General features: G+C 34.9%; 1 protein-coding gene across 2 annotated transcripts; it reads right to left on the bottom strand.

Moving 5' to 3' along the window:
• Nucleotides 1–676: 676 nt before the first annotated feature.
• On the bottom strand, nt 677–16,920 carry LOC145992669 (UPF0193 protein EVG1). Of its 2 annotated transcripts, none has more exons than XM_083129044.1 (5): nt 16,760–16,920; nt 14,416–14,637; nt 13,677–13,811; nt 9,551–9,696; nt 677–961 (listed from the first exon to the last, which is right to left on the bottom strand). In XM_083129044.1, exons 1-5 carry the CDS (start codon nt 16,851–16,853, stop codon nt 803–805), a joined length of 756 nt encoding a protein of 251 aa, XP_082985170.1. In that variant the 5' UTR covers nt 16,854–16,920; the 3' UTR covers nt 677–802. The 2 variants fall into 2 exon arrangements, 1 of the variants encoding a protein (XP_082985170.1); XR_014442195.1 differs by having other exon boundaries at nt 828–961; nt 9,300–9,696.
• Nucleotides 16,921–17,219: the final 299 nt, after the last annotated feature.

The following is a 17,219-nucleotide window of genomic DNA, read 5'->3' as shown; positions in this document are numbered from 1 at the left end:
GTACGTATCCCATACTGTAAATTGGCCGTTGTTTTACCTTACGTAATTAATCCTGTAACAATGCTGGATTTTCGTGTGGATTATTTTACTTCTATGAGTTTGCAATGCTTTCTGCATGCACGTGGTTTTGTTTACACAAGGTCTCAGGGTTGGTGATTTGAACTTAAGGTACATTTTTTTTCTTTTACAGTATCATTAGAACTGTGCTGGCATCTTGCACCACATATAGTAAGTTAAAATTTATTTAGAAATTTTTCCATTATTGTTTTGAAAGTAGGAAAGTTTGTTAATGTTGATTACTTACATGTTATAATCTCAACCTAAATCCTCAATCCTCATGCCAATATCTTCATCAAGTGAGGCACAAACGTAACACCATCTCCTACATGGTCAGGGGCTTCCTCGATGGCGTAGAGGTAACGCCATCGCCTACTTTATGCACAAATAGGCTAATCGTGACTGTACCCACAGTTTAAAGTGGGATACGAACCACTGTGCAATATGCCACCACCGGGTATCGAACCCAGAATCCCTTGATTATAAGGTGATGACTTTACCACTATGCCATCGGTTAAGACCCTTCTCGTATATACTTCTTGCAAATATATAACTTAATACTAATGGAAGTTAAGTTAGGAAAGAAGTAGATATAAATATATTTCATGTAGTTGTTCTACTAGGACATCATATTTTATTAAAAACATTTTACAAAATGCATACATACGCCACATACATATATAAATATAAAACATAAAATTCTTTCATTTCTTATCACCACACCTAATAATATCAAACCCGTACTTCATATACAAATGATCAAAAATGCATCAGAAAGAATTATTTTGGCTAATTGGAAGGCACACTCACAATTTTTGAGGCACTTTGCTGTGTTGTAGTAGGAGCTACTCAAATTATTGAACACGATAGATTCAAAGCAAGGTCCAAGGAGGTTGCACAAAACCTAGAAGTAATGTATTAACTTAGTTTAAGTGAAACAAAAAAGAAGATAAATTTTACTTTACGGATTGGCAGTGTATCTGCATTTTACTTAAATCCAATCATACAGCTATTTACATCTGTTCAATGCCTGCCAGGGCTATAAACAATGCCTGAAATGGAAAAATGTTAGCTGGGGGGATGTTTAGTCAAGCCTTGGGGTTAGCTGGGGGGATGCTAATATGGTTTAACATAGTGACAATGAGACAACTGGGGGGGGGGGGTGCTTTGTGAAAATCTTACCAGCAGCCCTCCTTACTTTGAGCACTGGCTAAAGTAGATGTTCACAGTATTACAGGACAAAAAGTCCAAGTCTGGCTTAAGCATTCACTCCGATAGGCTAATCAGGGCTGGACCTACACTTTAAAGTAGGATCGAAAGCACTTTGCAATGTGCCTCCACCATATATCACATCCAAAGTCCATTGACTCTACATTGTCAGCACACTTGTGTTCAAGTTGTTATAAATTATATCTGGTTTAATAAATTGAAACCAATTATAGCAGGCAATACACTACATTGTATATATATATATATCAATAATAGTAAATCTTTTTCTAAAAAAAAATATTTACTAAACTTTAAAGTGTGTGTGTGTCTTATAGTAATGGATGTATTGCGAACGAAGCAACCAAGTTTTTCATAAATTTCTTTTTTCTAAACAATAACTTGCCATTAAATTTAAGAGGTGCCTGTCGTTTACTTTTATATTGTTTTTCCTTTTTTGTATGTTCACATGCCCTCATGTTTCGAAGATAGTTTGCGATTTATATTAATTAAGCAATGACACATTTATTACATAATCTATTTACAGAAAGTCCTTTAAAATTGTACGGTTCTGGAGACAAAAAGAAGCAAAAATACATTCTGCTTCACTTCACAATGTGAATGAAGGAATTCATGCATCTACGGGTTTTGATGTGTTGTGCGGTTGGCAATACTGCAGATTTTCTCATTGTCTGCAATATGAACAGCTTGGTGGTTGAAGCACAGAAGATTATGAGTGCAGTTACATAAAACCTACTGCAAACTTAACCTGTCGCGAGGCTTAGTAACAGGTATTTTATTTTTCTGATATAAGCCTTGAATATTTTGAAGCAAAACTCTGAGAAATTGGTGCTCATAATTGAAATGCAATACTCGCCCACTAATATTAATAAATATTTTAAATAATATTTAATTGTTACAGTTTTCAAGCATCAGTATCGGTATTTGTGGGAATCTCTAAGAGCATTGGCATGTGCATCAGTTCAAAGTGGTAAGAGCTCAGCACTACTTAAGAATTAAAAATCATTTGGCAGAAACGCCCCAGTTTAGAAAAACAGTTTAGCAACATGAACAGATTCACCAAATAATGACTATAAGACTCGATAGAAACTAACTAAAACATCATAGAAATTTAAGTAAAAAAATTAGGCATGACAAGGTCTCAAACCTGAGGGGGTCTGGTATACCACGCCATAAAAAAAAAGTTATTCTCAAAAAGTAAAGATAACAAGCACACTATTTTTGCATGAGAGTGGAAAGATTTTAATGAGGGAAAAAAAAGCAGACTAACCAACTCTCTAGCCTTCTTAAACCCAAAGGTTCATGGCTGCAGCAACACAGGCCTTCCATCTGTCCCTATCTTCAGCAAGATCTATATACTCTTTTCCATCCCTACCGATTTCCTTTTTGGTCAATCTCAACGTTGTGCCTCCATCTCCGTCTTGGCCTTCCTACAGGTCTCTTATCATCAGGTTTCCCAACAAGAATCCTGTGAACTCCTCTTTCCTCTTCCATTCCTGCCACATGGGCTGCCCACCTAAGTCTTCTTGATTTAATTATTCTAATAATATCTGGACATGAATACAAATTATGTAGTTCTAAATTATGTAACCTTCTCCATTCACCTGTCTCCTCATCCCTTTTAGGTCCAAATATTTTCCTAAGGATCTTATTTTCAAATACTCTCAATTTATGTTCCTCTTTCAATGTAAGGGACCAAGTTTCACACCCATATAATACTACGGGCAAAATTACTGTTTTGTATATTTTAACTTTTAGTTTCTTAGATATTAAACGAGAAGACAAAAGTTTATGAAGAGAGAAGTAACATGCATTTCCTGAATTAAGCCTACTTTTTATTTCATCTTTAATATAATTTTCATTTCTTAATATTATTCCTAAGTATTTGAATTTGGAAACTGGTTCAAACGAGTTGTTATCAATAATTAGATTTTGATTATTACCTAACACTTGGTTTCGGCCTGTAAGCATATATTTAGTTCTCTCTTTGTTAACTTCCAAACCTATCTCTTTAGCAGTTTTGAAAAATATTTTAGCATTATTCTTAATTGTATTTGTATCATCACCTAATAAATCTACATCAACTGCATATGCTAACAACTGAGTCACACCATTTAATTTTAGTCCTTTGTTAGTTTCTTTTATCTTCCTAACAGCTTATTCTAAGGCAAAATTAAAGAGCAATGGAGATAATGCATCTTCTCGTTTTAACCCATCATGAATTATAAATTTGTCAGACACATTAATACCCACACGAATTTTACTTTCTGTTTCATTGGTGCATACATTTATCATACTAACAAGCTTCTTAGGTATTCCAAACTCTACTAATATATTATATAATTTATCTCTTTTGACCGAACCATATGCTTTTTTGAAATCAATGAATAGCTGATGGACATTTTGATTATATTTCCACTTTTTTTCAAGTGTCTGTCTAATGTGAAAAATCTGATCTGTAGTTGATCTGTTACGTTTAAATCCACATTGATAATCACCTATAATTTCATTAGCATATGGGGTTAGTCTTGATAAAAGAATGTTAGATAATATTTTATATGTTGTTGAGAGTAGAGAAATTCCATGGTAATTATTGCAGTTCATTTTATCATCTTTTTTAAACACAGGAACAATTATGGATTCTTTCCACTGTTGAGGCATTTCTTCTTTATTCCATATTAAACAAATTAATTTATGAATTTTTTTTTTTTTTTTTTTTTTTTATTTATTTATTTATTTGTTTGCTTCCTACAGAGAGAATCTCCAATTACAGGAAAGCTTACATAAATTCAAATAATAAACATATAAAAGTGTAGATTACATATAAACACATACACACACAAACGCATTTATACACACAAGATAATAAGTGAAGTACTACAGGACATATATCCAACCATATACACATATATTCATAGTTCAAAACATAGCCTTTATATAGTATTAAACGGCAAAAAATAATTTAAAAAAAATGAAAATAGCATAGAAGGTAAAATACTTTCAGAATAAAGGAAAATAATGCACAGTACAGTAGAAAATAGAAAATAATGCACAGTAGAATGGATTCACATATAGTCTTTTTCAAAAATTGGTTTTAATGTTTTTATATATAAGGAAAGTGGTAGACTGAAATCCAGATTTTCATGCTTTGTAGAAATATTATTATATGTAGAACAAAGTCTGAATATAGGTGATGATTTGTATTTTTCTGTTCTCGGGATATCACAGAGGAAAAGGTGTCGCATCCGAAGATTAGATTTTCTAGTATTAAATTTAAACTGATGAAGAAAGTTACTATTATCCAGAATTCCATTTACTGTTTTGTAAAGAAATATTTGTTGTGCTAATTCTCTCCTACTACTGAGGCTTACATAACAAAACTCTTTCAATAAATACTTATAAGATAATTTCATCTGGTAAGCAGATACTTGGTTCTTCTTGTAGTATAAGTACCGTAGAAATCTTTTTTGAATTTGCTCTATTCTATTTTTATGAGATATATACCCAGGAGACCATACAACCGACGCATATTCGAGTTTACTTCTTATCATACTGTTATACAATAGCATAATAACATTTAAATTATTTAGGCTCTTTGAGCTTCTTATGAGAAATCCTAGTCGTCTATATGCATCCTTAACAATATTCGAAATATGTTCCTCAAAGGATAAATTACAATCAACAACAACACCAAGATCTTTGACAGAGTACACTTTTTCCAGCTTTTCATTATTAATTCTGTATGAATACTCATATGGGTGTTTATTCATCGAAAATACCATATAGCTACATTTTTTAATATTAAACCTTAGATCGTTATCCATACTCCAATCATAGAGTACATTTATATCATTCTGAAGATCTAACATATCTTGAGTACAATTAATTTCTTTATACAGTTTAACATCGTCTGCGTACATGAGAAGTTTGGAGTGCTGAAGTTTATGTGGCAAATCGTTTATAAATATAATAAACAGAAGTGGACCAAGGTTCGAACCTTGGGGGACTCCAGAATTTACAATATATTGATGCGAATCTGACTGTTTGTAAGCCACATATTGTTTCCTATTGTGAAGATACGAAATAATAAGAGATAACATGTCACTCGTAAAACCAAAGTTTGCAAGTTTACATAGTAATACATCGTGATTTAATTTATCAAAAGCTTTGGAGAAATCCATGTAAATAGTGTGAACACTTGACCGATTATGAATTGCATTATAAAGATCTTGAATGAAATTTACTAAATTTGTGACAGTGGATCTATGAGGAAAGAATCCATGTTGGTTATTATTTATGTAACTTTTTACATGATTAAAAATTCTAGTATATAGAATTTGTTCTAGTACTTTAATTGGAGCACTGAGGATTGCAACTGGTCTATAATTTTCCATGTTACTACTATCTCCAGATTTCAAAATTGGGCACACGCGTGTTAATTTCCACATATTTGGAAAGGTATGTAATTCCAATATTAAATTAAATATCACCAGTAAAGGTTTTTTCAAGACCTCGGCACATCCCTTTAATACGTAAGGCGGTATGCCATCTGGACCTGATGCTTTTTTAGGTTTCAATTTCTTGATAGCATTATTAAACTCGCATTCAGTAATTCTTTCAATACATAATGAATGTGGAACTCTTAGCTCATCATTTCCTGATACTCTATATGAACTAGGGGAATCCGCATAAACAGATTTGACATATTAACGAATTTCCACCATATTAAAAAGCAGACTTCATTTAGGAAATATGTGTTACTTTTTTCTTCATAAACTTTTATCTTCTCGTATAATATCTAAGAAACTACAAATTAAAATATACAAAACAGTAATTTTGCCTGTAGTATTATATAGATGCGAAACTTGGTCCGTCACATTAAAAGAAGAACATAAATTAACATTATTTGAAAATAAGATCCTAGGAAAAACATTTGCACCTGAAAGGGATGAGGATTGATTGATTTGGTGTTTTAACCTTTTGAGTCCCAAGGCCATTTTCACAAGTAAGCCTCACGGTCCCGAGCCGATTTTGAGCAAAATGCAGAGTTTCAATTAAATGAGTGTAGATCGGAGACTAATTGCCCTAGAGAGATGAGTGATATACCGTTGTACGCGGAATGAACCAGAGATTCAGACTATATGAAATTTATGCAAATTCGGCGTATATATGGAGGGGGAAAGGAGGGAAATCCCCTGAAAATACTTTTTTTTTAAAAAAAAATGGGGTTTCGCCCCTCCCGCCCCCTGAAAAAAAGTACATGACAGTGTCGACATGCACATGAAAATGATCGCTGACATGTAAGGAACACAAAAATATTTGCATTATTATCATATGACCAATGTAACTTGAGTTGTACCACCCAAAAGGAATGGTGGGCACGCCACTGATTCGAGCTTCAAAATGCAGCGGTACCTTGAAATGACTTTAGCTCAGAGACTATTTGCCCTGGAGATATGAACTATATACCGCTGTACGCAGAATGAATCACAGATTCAGACGATATATAATTTATGCACATTCGGCGAATATATGGAGGGGAAAAGGGGGGAAATCCCCTGAAAATACTTTTTTTAAAAAAATGGGGTTTCGTCCCCCGCCGCCCCCCGAAAAAAAGGATATGAAAAGTTCAAAATGCACATAGAAATTATCGCTGGCATGTAAGAAACAGAAAAATATTTGCATCATTGTTGTATGACCAATGTAACTTGAGTTGTTCCCCAAAAGGAATGGTGGGCACGCCACTGATTCAAGCTTCAAAATGCAGCGGTACCTTGAAATGACTATAGCTCAGAGACTATTTGCCCTAGAGATATGAAAGATATACCGTTGTACGCAGAATGAATCACAGATTCAGACGATATATAATTTATGCACATTCGGCGTACATATGGAGGGGGAAGGGGGAAATCCCCTCAAAAATACTTTTCTTAAAAAAAATGGTGCCCCCCCCCCCCCGAAAAAAAATGTCAAAATCCACAAAATGTAAATTTATGCAAATTTGGCGTATATATGGAGGGGGAAGGGAGAAAACCCCCAAAAATTATTTTAAAAAATTGTTGAAATGTTTGAAATTTATCTTTTCCCTTGAAAAGGGACGCAAAAGAGAAGTCCCTTTTCCCGCCTTTTCACCTCCATTTTCATGAAGAAAAAAAAAGGTGCAAGAAACATTTCTGTTAAATACATGTGTTAGGAACAATATATAAAAAAAATCGAAATTCTAGCCAAAAATAGAAAAGTTATAATGTAAAAACTACGACCTTGACACAGCATCTCGATCGAGATGCTTGGGACCGTGAGTCTTACTTTTAGATATCTCGATCGAGACGCTTGGGATCCAAAAGGTTAAGTCCACTTTATGCACAGTAAGGCTAATCGGGACTAGACCTACAGTTTAAAGTGGGATCCGAACCACCATGTGCCTCCACCGGATATCAAACGCAGGACCCCTTAATTACAAGGCAAAGATGCTACCATTGCGTCATCTGGGAGGCCCTGAAAGGGATGATGAGACAGATGAGTGGAGAAAGTTACATAATTTAGAACTGCATAAGTAGTCATGTCCACATATTATTAGAATAATTAAATCAAGAAGACTTACGTGGGCAGGTCATGTGGCACGAATGGAAGAAGGAAAGAAGAGTTTAGAGGATTCTTGTTGGTAAACCTGATGGTAAGAGACCTGTAGAAAGGCAAAGATCAAGATGGACCTAAAATAAATCGGTAAGGATGGAAAAGATTGGATTGGTCTTGCTCAGGGTAGGGACAGATGGAAGGCTTGTGTTGCTCCCGTGCTGCAGCCATAAACCTTCGAGTTTAAGAATGCTAGAGAGCTAGTTAGTTAGTGAAAAGACAACACACTATTTTGGTGCCCTGTATTCCTGGCATTGTTTGTGGGGACAGGTGCTAATTTAATCTTTTGTGAAAGAAATAAGTTTTCAAAATTTCTTGTTCCTTAATGACTAAAACATGCATCCCAATTATGTGGATGGACTTATACCCTATCTATCTACAGTGGGCAAACAAGGTATGATTTATAGTGAGTGGAAAGCATAGTGCTGCTGGATGGGTAGGCACAAACAGGTTTGTCAACTGAGTTGGAGGGATGGTGTGATTTTTGATGAGATGTTTGATGCTTAAGGTATAAAAAAAAGTCTTACTTCTGTATGGTTCACTCCTCATCAACATCTACACACAAAGCAATAAATCACAAGATATACAAAATGCTTGCTTTTACTCTTAAATCTTGGTGTTAAAATATAATACTATTAGCCCCGCAACCATTGTACAGGCTACCAGTGGTCCAGTTTTATGATTTTTATTGCTACACAAATAGCCATGGTTGTAGAGGAATGAGGCTCTTGTTAACATCCTATCAAGGGGGGGTTCTCAGGGTGTGTTTGCATGTTGAAGCTAGCTTATCCTTTTCAAAGTGTGGTGTCATGGTTTACGTGAAATATTTGTTTAAGGCTAGTGGATTTTTAATTATGACGAATGGATCAATATGTAGCTATATGAATATACTGATTGAAAAAATGTGGTGGATGATGAATTCGGTGGTGGTGAAGAAAATGTGCAGAGATATTGTTGCAAAATTATGGAGAAGCCTCATTTTAGACCATACTGTGATCCACAGAGAAGGATAATACTGAAAAGCAGGAAACTGTCTAATCTGTTAGGTTTAGTATTTGATTATTAATTTATATAAAAAAGACTCTTGTTCACAATTTTTTTTTCTGTTATAATCATTTTAGCCAAAATGTACATTTTTTGAGATCTAAAATGAGGCTTCTCCATAATTTTCCAACAATATCTCTGCACATTTTCTTCACCACCACCGAATTCATCATCCACCACATTTTTTCAATCAGTATATTCATATAGTTACATATTGATCCATTCGTCATAATCAAAAATCCATTTTTTGAAAAGTCTTCAAATTACCCTTTAACAGCAAAAAAATGATGGAAGCCTTACATTTTGGTCATCACTGTTAAAATGATATTTGAACTTACATAACATTCAAAACTGCAATTTCCGAGAAGGACCACGGCATATACTGGAACATCTACATGGATTCCTTCTACTATATAAACTAGTAAGTGGGAACTTCCTCATGTTAGAATACTTCAATATATAAACAAGTTAAGAATCATAAAGTGTGCCTTTTTTTTCTGCCATCAAGATATCACGTTTCTTTGGTCACATTTGCAGGATCACTGCTGTTGACATTAAGAGATTTCCATTGCTTCACGAGATCCTCTACCTCTGCATAATGTTCCTTATCTAACGCTTTCACCTCCCTTAACTTTGCTGCAATCTCGCCTCTTATGATATGTTCATATTTCTTTGCTTCTCCCAGTGCTGCCATCTCTTGCAAAAACTCTCGACGATCTCTCACTTCTTCAATCACTGTAACAATATACAAGATCAAATCATACAGCATTTAACATAATTCACATTTTGTTGTCAAAGCAATTCCAGTTACATATTATAACCTTACTTTCCCCTCGCCAAAGCATTCACAAAACAGGAAAGCCTACAGTTCTCAAAGAGATTATGCTACTATCATGAAAGTAACAAACAGAAGGTGTAATTTGGATTGATGTGGTGTTTTTTAAGTCCACTTTATGCACTGTAAGGCTAATCGGGACTGGTCCTACAGTTTAAAGTGGGAGATCCGAACCACTACGTGCCTCCACCGGGTATCGAACCTGGGACCCCTTGATTACAAGGCAACGGCGCTACCACTGTGCTATCGGGGAGGCATAAATAAAAGGTGTAAATAAAGCATTATATATTGTCATGTGAGAACCAGAAAGACCTAACTCAAATTTATCAAATTTACAGGAGAGAAGAAATAATGTATTCTTAGAAATATGTTTGAGTCATGTGGAGATACGTGACTACACGTTACTGATAAGTAGGCCTTGGATGTTTAGGTTCTAAAAAGTGTGCTTCTAGGTTCCTAAAATGGGCTTTAAAAATCCTAAATTAGGTTCTAAAAATCCTAAAAATCTTAAGTTAGGCTCGAAAAACCATGAAGTAGGTTCATAAAAACTTTAAATAGTTCAAAATTCCTGAAAAATCCTGATTAGGTATAGTCACTGGCAATGAAAATTGGACACCTATATCCTGAAATATGCACTATCTTACATGACGTTATGTGTGTTGCCTAACCATACAGCAATGGCAGAACTTAACATTGGAAATTTCGCATTAAAATCCACTCTTTGCTGCATAGTTAGGCAACAATCTGTTTTCATGTTATCCACAATCAAATTCCGCAATTTTGTCTGTGCGGATCATCTTATATGACGAAAACAATATTTCAACAAAAACATAGTCAGGGGTGCAAACTTCAATGTGATATGTTAGTTTGCAAGGTGTGAATGCCACAAAGTACCAAAATGACGAGAAAGTGAGCAAAACCACATAGATCAGAAGTTTGCATTTTGGACTACATGTAACAGTGGCATCAGACATTTTTCTTTGTTTAGAACTTTGGAGAATCACCATGAGCTTGGAGGAAGGGAAATCAACAGAGAGAATGTTTCAAACACGTTCGTCATTGAATTTTTTCATGACCAAACAAAGCTAATGCCTCTTTGTGGCATAAAAATCCTGTAAAACCTTTAAAAATATACAAAAACCTAAAAAAAGGCTTCATTTAGGTTCTAAGAAACAAAATAGGTCTTTTTTTGGCACTATAAAACTCATCAGTTGTTGCATTTTTTAACGAAACGCTGACATAACTAATTATTTCTGACATACCTGCAAAGGAAAAAAAGAGGTTAAAAACCTAAAATCGGAGGTGTACTGATGAGTATTAGAAGTAAAGATATGCCAGTCTGACTCCAAATAGTGCTCTTCACAGTTTAAATAAAAGTGAAAACTGAATTTTTGGAGTTATGTTCCTCTGGTTCTCGTACGACTATATATAGATACATAAAAGGTAAAAAAAAAAAAAAAAAAAAAGGTAAAGTGTTCCCCTGTGCATAGCACTACGCCATGAAGGCGTATAGGGGGTGTGGATGTGATCAGCATCACGCCCCTGACCGCCTTTACCCCCCAGGGTTTCCCCCAGGTACCAGGGTGGGCGCCGCGGCCGCTTCCACCGTTAGAAAAGTTCCCGGATTTGAACCGGCCGGGGATCGAACCCGGGACCTTGAGCATGGTAGTCAGACGCGTTACTGACTGAGCCACCGCGGCCAGTATCTATATAGATACATAGATAGATTAAAATTTTGGTGAGGTTTTAAGATTCTCTGATGGGATAAATTTGTTAGACACGTTTACAAAAATGCTAATATGATTTTAAAAAATAAGTATAAAAAATTTGAAATTTTATTAGAAAAATATTATTCCAAAGGTTGCTATGGTTACCATAATAAACCGAAGTGAATGAAAATAGTTTAATACTTTCAGGGTAAAAAATACTGAAAAAGAATAATGCACATATGAAAAAGCATTGTATTAAATTTTATGAGGAAATTCAGTTTTTGCATCGAGCTATATATATGGACATTGATTGTTTGAGATTTGGAGAGAATTCCCACCTTCAACATCATCTAGCCCCAATATTTGAAAAAAAAAATGCCCCACACAATTAATTTTCACAAAATGTTGGAATTCAGGCCTATCCCACTAGGTCTCTTACGATTTATTTTTTTCAAAATATTGGGATGTAAACCACATGATCTCGAGGTGGTTCTTACATGGTGATTCACTGCATATTTCAAGCAATTAGCATCCATAGGACCAATGTGACAACCGATTTTCAGGAACAATGCTTCTCAGCTCATACCTTTTCACTTTAAAAATCTGTTTTTTGTAAGACTTCCTACAAAGAAGGCTAGCACTAAGTGAATCGTTCAAGTATGTCATACCTTTATATGTAAACTAATCAAAAAGATAAACTAAAAACTTGAAAAATTTTGATTAGTGGAAGAAAAATAACATGTTAAATGGTGTGTTATATACACCCAGCCATGCTCAAAGGGGTTGTTTTGATAGCAGTTGTTCCAGCTGGCTCATAGAGGAAGTGTTTTGCACAGTAGTAACAAGATTTTTTAAATGCATAAAACACTTAAAAATTGTAAAATTTACAATGATTTAAAAGTATTAATACCAAATTTATGCAAAAATATGAGGTGATAAAGAAAAATCCGATGCCATTTTTAAATATTGCAGTTACCTTTCGTTGGCAACACAAGAACAAAAAAGCCAAAAGTTTGGTGAAATTAAATCTGTTGGTTTGTGGTGTTTTTGTGTTGCTTTTTGAAAGGTGTATTCAAGAAAACTCTGCCAGTAATATGTTGTTACATATTTTCATAGTTTTAATTCAACAATTGCTTAAAAACCAACTACAAACCCATAATTTGGAAATAATTTTTCAACTTTTTGTAAAATTCAAACTGTTGTTTTTGATACTTAGTGGTGCAGGAACATTTGGGACGTAAAGAGTTCGCAAAATTCAATCAAGAAAAGCTTTCCCATTTGCTCTGCATATACAGGGTGTTTCCGGGCTAATGATACAAACTTTCAGGGATGATGGAGAAGGGTACATGTATCAATTTGAGATAAGGAACCCTGGTCCGGAAACTACTTAGTCGAAAGTTATAAGCGAAAATAGGTGTATGAAGATGTAATACTTTTATTATCTGCACATGTTTCACAAGCTGCTACATTCACAACAGTTGTTCAAAGTAGCGTGCCCCAGCTTCGCTGCAGGCATGTAATCATCGCACACAGTTCTGTCGAGACTGAAGAGGATCTCTGGCAAGAATTCTCGCTGCCTGTGACATTATTTGAACGACCCCGGGGTTGTTCCAACGGGTACGCCAGAACTGTGTGCGACGATTACATGCCTGCAGCGAAGCTGGGGCACGCTACTTTGAACAACTGTTGTGAATGTAGCAGCTTGTGAAACATGTGCAGATAATAAAAGTATTACATCTTCATACACCTATTTTCGCTTATAACTTTCGACTAAGTAGTTTCCGGACCAGGGTTCCTTATCTCAAATTGATACATGTACCCTTCTCCATCATCCCTGAAAGTTTGTATCATTAGCCCGGAAACACCCTGTATATGTGTATGTGTGTGTGTGTGTATATATGTCAAATTGTATTTTTAAGTGTATTTTTGAGGTTATTATTAACGTTCATCTCAAAGTGCTTTGGGAGACGTCATGGACAAATAGAAGAGATTTACTTAGATGCTTTTAGCATCAGTTGTTGTTTGATGCACCAGTCAAATGAACTGAACAGGGTTTTAGAAACATGCTGTACCCCTGAGAGGGATGGAGTTAGGAGATAAAATGTACTCCTACATCTTCCATCCCTGCACCACTATAACAACATATTGTTTATATTAAATAATGCACTTACATTCCTCCAACCTGTTCTTTTCCTTCTTTGGCTCAACTTTCTTAGATTGATGCTGTTCCTTTACTGAACCCCAAGGCAAATTCTTCCCAAATTCCATTATATTTTGCAGCTTCTCTTTTTCCTTAGTGTGGTTCACTTGAAAATTTAAAATTGTAATATCAGCATAGAAGTAAAGGAAACTTATTAACATACTTGAAACAAATACTTATTTTACCCCCCCCCCCCTGCCCAAAAAGAAAATAATTAAGAATATTTATATTTAATTTCAGAGTTCAACCACAAATAAACCTAGATGTGTGTTTCGCATCAGCACTGATGGAAAAAAAAAACTTGCGTTAACAACCAGTTATAGTGGAACAACCAGCAAAAAACCTGTGCAGACCTGCGGCTCCTGTGAGCCGTACTCCTGTGAAGGGGCAGAGTTATACATGCTTCCTTATCACCTGAGCAAACAGATCGAGGGAAAAGTGCACGAAGGATTTTAGCTGAAGGTTCTATTGTTTGTGGTCGCTCTATGAAAATAGAATCATGTTAGATAAGCTAACAAGTGTCTCATTAAACAAGATGAAACACACCTCTTCCTCCTACTTCTACCATCACCACCACTATTATTATTATCATGTGCTATTATTGCCATCATCAATTAGAAAATTCCCTTTAACTGAAAAAAGGATCCACTTTGAAAGTGAATCAATAAGCATGGAAACTAAAAAACTAAACATATTTAATAAGAGCAAACCTCTTGATCGTACAGGAACAAATTTTTCTTGTTCATAAGCTCCCATTTGAATAATAGTATCCCAAGTCCTTCTCTTCCTAGGTTTTGGCACAAATTTTACATTTTTGCTGATTTCAGGTGTAGCTCCTCTTGAAGGCAATGGAGGCAAAGATCTACCATCATGAACTGCATCACTCAAATGTTGCCTTTGGAGATTTGTCAGCTTGCTTTCTTCTATTAAAACTAGATTTGGAATCAAGAACAAGAGGACATAAATAGTGAGGCAAATGTCAAATGCATATATATAGACTAAGGACACATTCCATCACTCTAGAATGAATATATTCGAAAGCAAACAACTGACATGAAACATGGACGCCTGCAGGATTTTTTCCAGGGAGAGGCAAGGAAGGTATTTTTTTTCCAGGGGGGCAAACAAGGCACATTTTCCACAATAATAGTGTTGTTCCCTCAAAAAACATTGCTTCAATTTGAATTTATCATGTTCATGCAATAATTAACACATATTTTTGCGGCTGAAATGAAATTATATGTGTGAAATATATAATTTTAGGTCGACTTTCATTTTCTAGGGGAGGGGTCCACGGCCTCCCCTTCCGGATGTCCATGGACTTGAAAGTATCCTCATGAGGACAATATTTTGATCTGATTTTAATTATTCTTTTTATTATTTTTTTAAAGATTAAATCACAGTATAAACCGTAGTCATTTTTCAATAACTGGTGTTCTTCATTTCATACAAGAAAAATATTTTGCATAAAATTGTTTAAATTACATATATTTATAAATTATTATGAAAAATTCACAGCATAAGTAAATTATGTGTAATACACATGCAGCTGTTAAAAATGTTTCTTTCCGACTGCTGAAAGTTCATACAGTGGAACCCAAATTTTATGGTCCTGAATTTTTTATTTTCCCATGTTTCAAGTTTTTTTTTATTGTTCCATGACAAATATAAAATCAAGGTTCCACTGTGCATATATATGTGAAGTTTTGCTAGGTGCAATAAGCATAATGCACAAACTAGATATTTAACTATAAACTGCTGTTTTTCAACAGAAACAGAGAAAACCTAATTATCAATGCTATTAATTACACAGTATGAAAAGTGGGTTTATCATTATGACCCAGTAGGCACGTAGACATAATTTTATTTCAGGGTGGCTCATCCCTTATCAGCTGCTGTCATGTAAAGGTGGAAAAGTGGGGGTAGAAGCCCTGAAGATTAATTTCTCAGTATAATACAACTTATAATAATAATAAATTCCTTATTTCCATTGACCCATATCCATGGGTATGGAAAACATCTTACAATGCTAAAGTTAACAGAATGGAAAAAAATTACAATAAGAAGCAAAAAGCAAGAAAAAAGTATAAATCATAGTTAAGAGTTATATAGTTAACAGTTTTATGTCTGTTAAGTACAGTTAACATAATTTATACAAGACCAGATCACATATGCTAAATTTGTAAAAAGAGAAATAAGTTACCAAATACATCGACCCATATCCATGAGTATGTAAAATGCACAATGCTAAAGTTAACAGAATGGGTAAATTACAATAAGGAGCAAAGATGTTTAATCCTGCTAAAAAAAGTAAAAATAATTACCACTATACACTATTTATTATTACACTAGATCTTTGCAGGATTTCAGGAGGTATACTTCAGCTCCCAGAGTCCTTCCCCTGTCTATGTGCCTATGACCCAGAGACTAATGCACAGTTCAAGCAACGAAAGGACTATGACTCACCACCAACCAAAAAAATACATGTGTGCCTAACTCTCTGTTGCAACATGGTGCTCACAATATTTGTGAACCAGGAAGGAGTAGTGTTAACAGATTTGCTGGCAAAAGAGACCTCAATAACCGGGGCCCATTATGCATCATTGCTGGTGAAATTACGGAACATCAAAAAAGAAAAGCCCGGTATGCTTTCCAAAAGCCTCTTCCAAGACAATGCTCCTGTCCACAATGTGAATATCGCTTAAAGGAGAGACGCCTCTGTGACTATAAAATTCTATTCCATCACATTATTCTTCTGACCTTGCACTATCTCACTTCTACCTCTTTCCCTCCATGGAGTTATTTTTAAAAGGCAAGAGACATCCCAGACGACGACGAGGTGCTGTCCTGGATTTAGTCTCAACCTGCTGAGTTCTCTGGGCCTGCACAGCGGCATAGTAAATTAGTAAAAGTGAAGTAAGCCTCTTCACAACTCAACATGTTAGCACATGTACTTGGGCTTACTCAATGTTAGTATTTCGGAAAAGAAAATAAATTACACTTTTTTGCATCCAACTTGAAACGTATATCAGAAAATCGCTGTGGAAAAATTACCTCGAAGTAGCTTCTTCGTGTCTTCACTGTATTGCACTTTTTGCGAATGGTAAAATCCATCGCCTTTTGCAACTTTTATTCTCCTAGTTGTCATCGGCTGTATTTCATGCCATTATATCTGGTACAAACCTACTGCCGATCATGTTAAGATGTTAGTAAACTCAAACAAGCGATCGTCACCTTGGCAACTATCTTCAGTTATGAATTAACGCAATGTCCATGATCGGATTTTTATTATATTTTGTATCACATTTTCATTTGGATATTGCTACTACATTTCATAAACTATTTAAGTATTATATAATTCCTCCTTATGAGAGTCAGCGTGAAATCATCCTCTTCTTGGATGTTGCATACGAATGTACTTGGGACAATGTGAGCCCAATGTTCATTAACTTACGTTGAATTATTATTGGAAATGTAGTTATTATTGCTGTTATTTTCTTCAAAATTGTAAGAG

This window comes from Lepisma saccharinum, chromosome 9, assembly GCF_977018435.1.
Source record: "Lepisma saccharinum chromosome 9, izLepSacc3.1, whole genome shotgun sequence".
Lineage (NCBI taxonomy): Eukaryota > Metazoa > Arthropoda > Insecta > Zygentoma > Lepismatidae > Lepisma > Lepisma saccharinum.
The sequence above is the reverse complement of the archived record's forward strand: the minus strand, read 5'-3'. Positions and strand labels throughout refer to the sequence as shown.

Coding starts and splice junctions, on each gene's coding strand:
- LOC145992669 (XM_083129044.1), bottom strand. CDS start 16,853: ATGACAACTAGGAGAATAAAAGTTGCAAAAGGCGATGGATTTTACCAT. Junction 13,812..14,415: donor TGTTCCTGTACGATCAAGAG/GTTTGCTCTTAT, acceptor TAAATTTTCAAG/TGAACCACACTAAGGAAAAA. Junction 9,697..13,676: donor AAAGAACAGGTTGGAGGAAT/GTAAGTGCATTA, acceptor ATATTGTTACAG/TGATTGAAGAAGTGAGAGAT.